General features: G+C 37.7%; 1 protein-coding gene across 6 annotated transcripts; it reads left to right on the top strand.

The window, feature by feature from the left end:
• Window positions 1–270: 270 nt before the first annotated feature.
• LOC103960043 (probable LRR receptor-like serine/threonine-protein kinase At5g10290) lies at window positions 271–7,348 on the top strand. 6 transcript variants are annotated; one of them, XM_048571196.1, is made up of 12 exons: window positions 271–507; window positions 1,140–1,164; window positions 1,304–1,414; window positions 2,063–2,195; window positions 2,323–2,394; window positions 3,420–3,563; window positions 3,666–3,737; window positions 3,924–3,989; window positions 4,165–4,235; window positions 4,331–4,471; window positions 5,644–6,380; window positions 6,762–7,348. In XM_048571196.1, the coding sequence occupies exons 3-12, from the start codon at window positions 1,333–1,335 to the stop codon at window positions 7,074–7,076; spliced, it is 1,833 nt and encodes a 610-aa protein (XP_048427153.1). In that variant the 5' UTR covers window positions 271–507; window positions 1,140–1,164; window positions 1,304–1,332; the 3' UTR covers window positions 7,077–7,348. The 6 variants fall into 6 exon arrangements, with proteins under 6 accessions (XP_048427153.1, XP_048427166.1, XP_048427163.1 ...); XM_048571209.1 differs by having other exon boundaries at window positions 1,266–1,414; XM_048571214.1 differs by lacking the exon at window positions 271–507 and adding an exon at window positions 521–963.
• The last annotated feature ends 303 nt before the right edge of the window (window positions 7,349–7,651 follow it).

Raw genomic sequence — 7,651 nt, 5'->3', positions numbered from 1 at the left:
TTTTCTTCAGATCTTTTTTATGAGGATCTCAAAAACTCACATATTATCTATTTATCGTATATAGTATGATCAATTTTTGTTAGATATTTTTTATGTTTAATTTTAAATAAAAAATTTAAAATAATTTCTAGTCGATCCAAATTCAAAATCAAAACAACAGCAGCTAGTGAGAGAAAGTAATTAATTAATTTATTTTTTCGAGGTTTAATTCTTTCATTTCTTCTCCTTAATTAATTATAAAATCGAATTAGAAAATGTTTTCATGAAAGAGAAGCAAAAAGACAGAGAAGGACAGAAAATAAGCGTCTGACTCTTTTGCAGATTACATATCGCAGATTTGCTTGCTGCTAAGATTAACCAGAGCCTCTTGAAGTCCGTACTGTCTCTCCCCCTCCGCTGTCAACTCTCTAAGTCTCACAGTCAACTCGGACATGGGAAACAGCTAAGAAGCTTGTTTCACTCAATCTTCCAGAAGCTCTGCCATGTGTTCTTGATTCCTCCTTAAAGGTACATCTCTTCTTCCTCTTCTTCTCCTTTCAGCTGAATTTCTTCTTCTTTCATTATTTGCAGACATGGGTTTTGCTTGTTTTTCACTTTTGTTTGGTTGCTTGGAAAATTGATGGGATCGTCAGAATGGAACTGACAAGAAACTTGAACTTTTCCTGGAATGAAGATTGAACGGCAATTTCCTCCATTTTTTATGTTTTGATTTGAATGGTTTTGTGGGCTGAGCTGAATTTGTGTTTCGATTTCCGAGAGTTTCTGCCTTGTGTGATAGGATTTAGTAATGTTTCTGCTACTGCTTGCAATATATGAATGATTGTTGAGAAGGGAACAGCCAACAACATGATGTGGTAAATAAAAGATTGAGATCCCAACAAAGACGGAGGCATATCGAAAATTGAATCTCTTACATTGTGCACTTAAACTGCCAAAGGATGATGATTTCCGATATCTTCCCAAGTATGAAATTCATTGTCATATTAAACTTTGCTTCTTAAGAAAGTCCTGCTCGACGAAAAAATTTAGGCTTTTTGCTCAAATACAGACTATGGCTGCCAAAAAACTTACACATACTGGTTTCCATTAAGTTCTTTTTTTGCTGTTTTGTTTTCCTGACTGAAACTATACTTTGGTAGGTTGGCAACTACCAAACTTTAAAAGGTATTCTACTTAGGCTTGCCTCAAAATTGTTATTGTTGCAGTTCCTACGGTTTATCAGAATATTTATAACTCACTGAAGGATTTTTTGTCCCTTTTTGGAGATATGAAATTGATTCAACTGCTCCTTGATCACCGCCAGGCATTTCATTGCATCCATAACTAGCAAGAATGATGATGTCGAAAATAGAGCCAGTCTTTGCAGCTTTGGTATTGGCTTGCTTACAGTCTTTTGTATTGCCTGATGCACAAGGTACGGTTCTATGCGACATTTAATTCATTCAGACAGCATCTGGGATATGCTATGCACAACAATCTTCCCATTTTTTTCAGTTGTTATATATCATAAGAAACAAGCCTAAGGCTAACAAGTCTAGTATTGTTTAATGCAGTATTGTCCAATATTGTGACTTCGATGCAATTAAATATTCAAGCGTTTGGGTCCTCTCTGCACCTCTTTCTTGCTCTCTAGGATATTATAGAAAGAATGCTGAACCAGGGGGTTAGTGGACTGTCTTGAGGTCTTTGTGTGGGGGAAACATGCTTCTCTTGCTCTCTAGGATATTATAGAAAGAACGCTGAACCAGGGGGTTAGTGGACTGTCTTGAGGTCTTTGTGTGGGGGGAACATGCTTCTCTTGCTCTCTAGGATATTATAGAAAGAACGCTGAACCAGGGGGTTAGTGGACTGTCTTGAGATCTTTGTGTGGGGAATATGCTTCTCTTGCTCTCTAGGATTTTGTAGAAAGAACGCTGAACCAGGGGGTTAGTGGACTGTCTTGAGGCCTTTGTGTGGGGGAATATGTTCACTATTTTCCTTTTCTAGTATTTATGTAAAGTGGTCGTACACTTCTGTTAGCGAATTTTGATTGGATGATGAATCTTTGCATTTTCGGTTTCAGGAGATGCGCTGTTTTCGTTGAGGACTTCTTTGAATAGTTCACCCAATCAGCTCAAGGACTGGAACCCCAATCAAGTCAATCCATGCACTTGGTCCAATGTGAATTGCGACCCTAACAATAATGTAGTTTCTGTGTAAGGCATCCTTTGTTCATCGTGATGTATTTTTATCAACAGATCACTTCACAATACAAAATTCGTCCTTTCATTGATTAATGTTTTTCACTTGTCTATGCTTAGTTTTGCCTTTTCAATTTTGCAGAACATTATCAAATTTTGGATTTTCTGGCATCTTGTCTCCTAAATTAGGAGCCTTGAAAAATCTTCAAACACTGTAAGGAGAATACTTGTTACGTTTATCATGATTTCTGTACACTCCATTTTCTGGAGTCATTACTAAAACTAGCATTGTCACCACGATCCTGTATTTCTCAATATCTGTTGTTTGATACTGACATGTAAGAATCAAATCTCCTATATTTTTGTTAGAGTAAGGATGATGAGAGGAGGGCGACTTGGGTTCTGTACTTGAGTTGTTGAAGTCAATTTTTTTTTTTGTTTTTTTTTAGCTGAGTCTCCGAATCACATGCTTTACAAGTAAGGTAATTGTTAGGATAGTATCGTCAGACTTGTTTGTAGAGTATGACTGTGTCAACTTTTGTATGATCCTAACGACTTAAGCTTTCCGGAATTGTGCCACACCAAAGTACTTATGAAGAATAAGTGAATATTGTTTTTCTTTTTGGATTTCTATTGATTACCATAAGATGTAACAGGCAGGATGAACAGAAAGGCAATGAAATTTTCCAAAACCCCATATGTAATTCCATGAGTTTGCGTGAAGTTTACGTTGTTCTCATTTCTGTTTGTTAATATGCGAAGAACTAATCCATTAGAATAATACATGTGTCCCATATTAGCTTAGTATGAATGGATTTTGAGATGAATTCTTATTCACATGAGAGACCATTGTTAATGCTAGTGGTGGCAATCCAACCCATTGGGTTGTTAATGGGTAACCAGTAAGACCCATCTAGTTTGATTCACCATGATATGGTGGTGAGATTGGTAGTTGTGATGATAGTGTGAAACCTTATTATGGTGAAATCAAACTAAATGGGTCTCAGTGTTTAGTTGGTTACCCATTAACAATCCAATTGATTGATTTTCCACCTCTAGTTAACACCGTTACAAAAATTATTTTTCAAGGGTAGCAATTAATTCTTTATTCTGCGTAAAGCTTGGGCAACAGTTCTCATTTGTCCATGTTTTGGTTTTTTGCCTCTTCTATTTGTAGACATATAAATGTGTGTCGTATGGCCGTGATTCTAATATGTATAAGGTGCATTCATCTTGCAGTTCATTAGAAGGAAATGGCATAACTGGTGAGATACCAAAAGAGTTTGGAAATCTGACAGTTTTGTCCACCTTGAATTTAGAAAATAATAATTTAACTGGTGAAATACCAGCTTCTCTTGGCAATATGAACAATCTTCAATTCTTGTAAGTTGTTTCATCCGTGTTGTTTTATGTTTTCACTAATATCTAATGAGCCTGCATTGTCCTTAATTTTATCTGACAGTGCTTTCTTGATGATGCAAACAGGATTTTGAATAACAATAATCTGAGTGGTACTATCCCAGAGTCACTTTCAAGTCTTTCAAGCTTGATTAGTCTGTACGTTATCTTTTCTTGTACAGTGTACATGTGATATGAGAAATCAGGATTTGTCCATTCAAGTTATACTATACGACTTAATTTGGCTCTCTATCTTTTAGAATTCTGAACATTATCCATGTGAATTTGTATACTTGGGGATCATTTCTTCAGTATTTGATGCCACAGTTCAAACTTTGTTTGCAGTCAGCTTGGCACCAATGCTCTCACTGGTCAAATACCTGAGCGGTTGTTTAATGTCCCAAAGTACAAGTATGAAGAACTTGAAAATGTTACTGTTTCTATCGTTACAAGACTGCATGCCACTCTCTCTCTCTCTCTCTCTCTCTCTCTCTCTCTCTCTCTCTCTCCATGTGTCCACACACCCACATATTCAAAATATAGTTTGCAGCATGAATTTTGATCTGACCCGTGTTGCTTGTTTCAGTTTTACAGGAAACCACCTAAACTGTGGTGTGAATCTCCCTCACCATTGTGCACCTGAAAACGATGGTTCAGGTTAATGGGTCAAATAACAATATCCGAAATTGAACTGTTCTGTTTACCTTTCCTTTTTGTAAGCTTACACGATGGGGTTTTCCCACTCTTGACAGGCCCTAAAAGTAAGCCGAAGCTTGGAATCATAGTTGGAGTTGTTGGAGGGCTTATCATTTTAGTATTACTTGGAGGTTTACTGTACTTTATCTGCAAGCGTAGACACAAAGGCAAGCGTGAAGTTTTTGTGGATGTTGCAGGTACGCATTGCTTGCTAATTGTAGAGCTGATTAATAGCCCCATCATCTGACCAGTCAATGGAACCTTCATTTTAGTTTTGACGAATCATGCTTTAGTGGTTCAACCATAATCTTATAATGGCACATTAAAAATTTCCTTTTTGTCAACCAAATTAGGGTTATTATTGAATTGGTTTATCGCTATAGCTGAAATTACATAAGGGGTTCCTCTTTAGGGTAAATATTTACATATTCATGGTATGTAATGCCATTGGACATTAGGTAAGGTTGAGAGTGGTGGGGGTGCCAACATCTTGTAGTTTCAGAAAAGAAAATATCGTTTATTGGCCGGCCATTGTTAAAAATTTGGAGTTCTCATACAAATTTGGAGGGCTAAACTTCATGAGCAGCAACATTTTGGTTGGGAGGCTAGATTTGGGCTCTGGCCAATGCCGTTACCATTAGACATGTTCTAATAGGTAGTGACGTTTCGGCCCTTCTGAGCCATGAGCTGGCCCTTTGGGTGACTTGGCTTCCCACAAGATTAGGCAATCTTCATCATTGTAAAAAGATTTAAGGAAACAGATAAAAAATGCCGGATCAACTCCTAGTCCGAAAGTTGTACACAATGTAAATTATCAAAATAATGGACGTAAAAGGGACCCCCGAATAAATTAAACAAATTTCCAAGTGGAAATCATGCCCATTTTTTTTGTATATTTTATTTTTCTATGAAATTAAGCAACAAATATTGGAATCATTTTTGGTATTACAATTAAATGACAGAAACAAAGAGGTAATAGGGGAAAGTAATGATTAGAATGGGAATGCGATAAAAACTTGATTTTGATATACATCGGATCATATGAAATGAACCCTGTAATCATTACAAGAAAGATTGCGTTTTCTCCATGTGACTGCTCAAGTTGCTGAATGATGCAAGAAAAAAAATGCAAAGTATTTGTGACCAAATTGATCAGATCCAAAGGGTACTCATTACAGGGCATGGCACATGTCATCTAAAACTGTGTATTTTAGATTTTGTTGTCAATGAACTTTTTATTTTCACCAATTTCAGTCTATAGGACCTGGGTGAGCCCTGCCATGCATAATTTAGCTCATTTGGGGTTTTTTTATTTTATTTTTTATTTATTTATTTTTATCTAAAACCATTTTAAATTGCTGCACCCCAGGTGAAGTTGACCGAAGGATTGCATTTGGCCAGTTAAGAAGATTTTTGTGGAGGGAATTGCAGCTAGCAACAGACAACTTCAGTGAGACAAATGTTCTAGGACAAGGAGGTTTTGGAAAAGTCTATAAAGGAGTGCTATCTGATAATACAAAAGTTGCTGTTAAGCGTCTCACAGATTATGAGAGTCCTGGGGGGGATGCAGCTTTCCAGCGCGAAGTAGAAATGATAAGTGTAGCTGTTCACAGGAATCTATTAAGACTGATCGGGTTTTGCACGACTCCAACAGAACGCCTTCTAGTGTATCCCTTTATGCAGAATTTAAGTGTTGCCTATCGGTTGCGAGAGATCAAACCTGGTGAGCCCGTTTTGGATTGGTCTACAAGAAAGCAGGTGGCATTAGGCACAGCCCGTGGGCTAGAGTACCTACACGAACATTGTAATCCTAAGATTATTCATCGAGATGTAAAGGCTGCTAATGTTTTACTTGATGAAGATTTTGAAGCAGTTGTGGGCGACTTTGGCTTGGCAAAGTTGGTGGATGTTAGAAGGACTAATGTGACAACTCAAGTTCGTGGCACAATGGGTCACATAGCACCTGAATATTTGTCCACTGGGAAGTCATCAGAAAGGACAGATGTTTTTGGCTATGGGATTATGCTTTTAGAACTTGTAACGGGACAACGGGCAATTGATTTTTCACGCTTGGAAGAAGAAGATGATGTTTTGTTGCTTGACCATGTAAGATAAACTCTTTCTGCATATAAACTCTTTCTGCATTTGGGTCCCTCTTTCTCTTCCCCACTTCCCCTCTCCCTACCTCCTCCAAGTGTGCATGTTAAGATAACAGGAAATGGCATGTGTTTCAATTTTTACTCGTAATAATTGTTTTGATGGTATTGGGAGCTTTCCACTCTCACGGATCATATGTAGTTGTATGGTCAAAGAGTGTATCCAATTCTATGTAGGTATGGTATGGAATTTTGTGCGTAAATTATGCTCAACACAAAATGATATCACACTTAAGGAAGAAAATGTGGGGGTTTTTTGTTCATTGAATGCATATTTTTGCTTGAGTTTGTTCTCACTGTGCGAACCTTCTTTGCTTATCTGCTCCTGAAGGTCAAGAAGCTGGAAAGGGAAAAGAGACTGGATGCTATTGTTGACAGCAATTTGAATGATAGTTACAACATCCAAGAGGTAGAAATGATGATCAAAGTTGCCCTTCTTTGTACGCAAGGATCTCCTGAAGAGCGCCCGTTAATGTCAGAGGTGGTACGGATGCTAGAAGGAGAGGGTCTGGCCGAGCGCTGGGAAGAATGGCAGAATGTTGAGGTTACTCGTAGGGAAGAGTATGAAAGACTACAAAGGAGATTTGACTGGGGAGAAGATTCTGTTTATAATCAGGATGCTATTGAGTTATCTGGTGGACGTTGAGGTCAACAGTAATTCTGCACTCATTTCCTCGTATACCATCGGCGTGTAATATCGTTTTTGGCAGGTTAGCTCGGTTAAAACCTGAATGAAGCATATATGTAATGCCCGAATCGTAATATCATGATTTCATCTTTTAACCTTTTATTTGTATATCTTGTGGGTACATGGTACATGATTTTGTTGGTCATGGTACATGATTTTGTTGGTGTGGCCAAGCCGTGGAATACAAACCTTGCAGATTGCATAATCAACGCTGTTCTGAATTTAGAGAAGCTTTTCTTGTTTCCCATAATGTTTGTTATCGTTGGCAGACGCCACTGTTTGGAACTATTAATTTCCAATTCAGTGGACCATTTTCTCCATATTTGTATGAACAATTGAGACGCCACTGTTGCTGTTGTGAGTGATTCGAACTTGACATTTTAGACGGGTCGCCTGGTAGGATTAACCCTATCTTTTACATTAACAAAGATCAATACTGACCATTCACATAAGCCATCCCATGAGATGCTTATATTTGGCATGAACTATGACTCACGTAGGATAAAAAACTGAGAGATACACATGGACTCTGA

Source organism: the organism of the source record quoted next, unplaced genomic scaffold (assembly GCF_019419815.1).
Source record: "Pyrus x bretschneideri cultivar Hongxiangsu unplaced genomic scaffold, Pyrus_bretschneideri_v1 Contig104, whole genome shotgun sequence".
Lineage (NCBI taxonomy): Eukaryota > Viridiplantae > Streptophyta > Magnoliopsida > Rosales > Rosaceae > Pyrus > Pyrus x bretschneideri.
The sequence above is the reverse complement of the archived record's forward strand: the minus strand, read 5'-3'. Positions and strand labels throughout refer to the sequence as shown.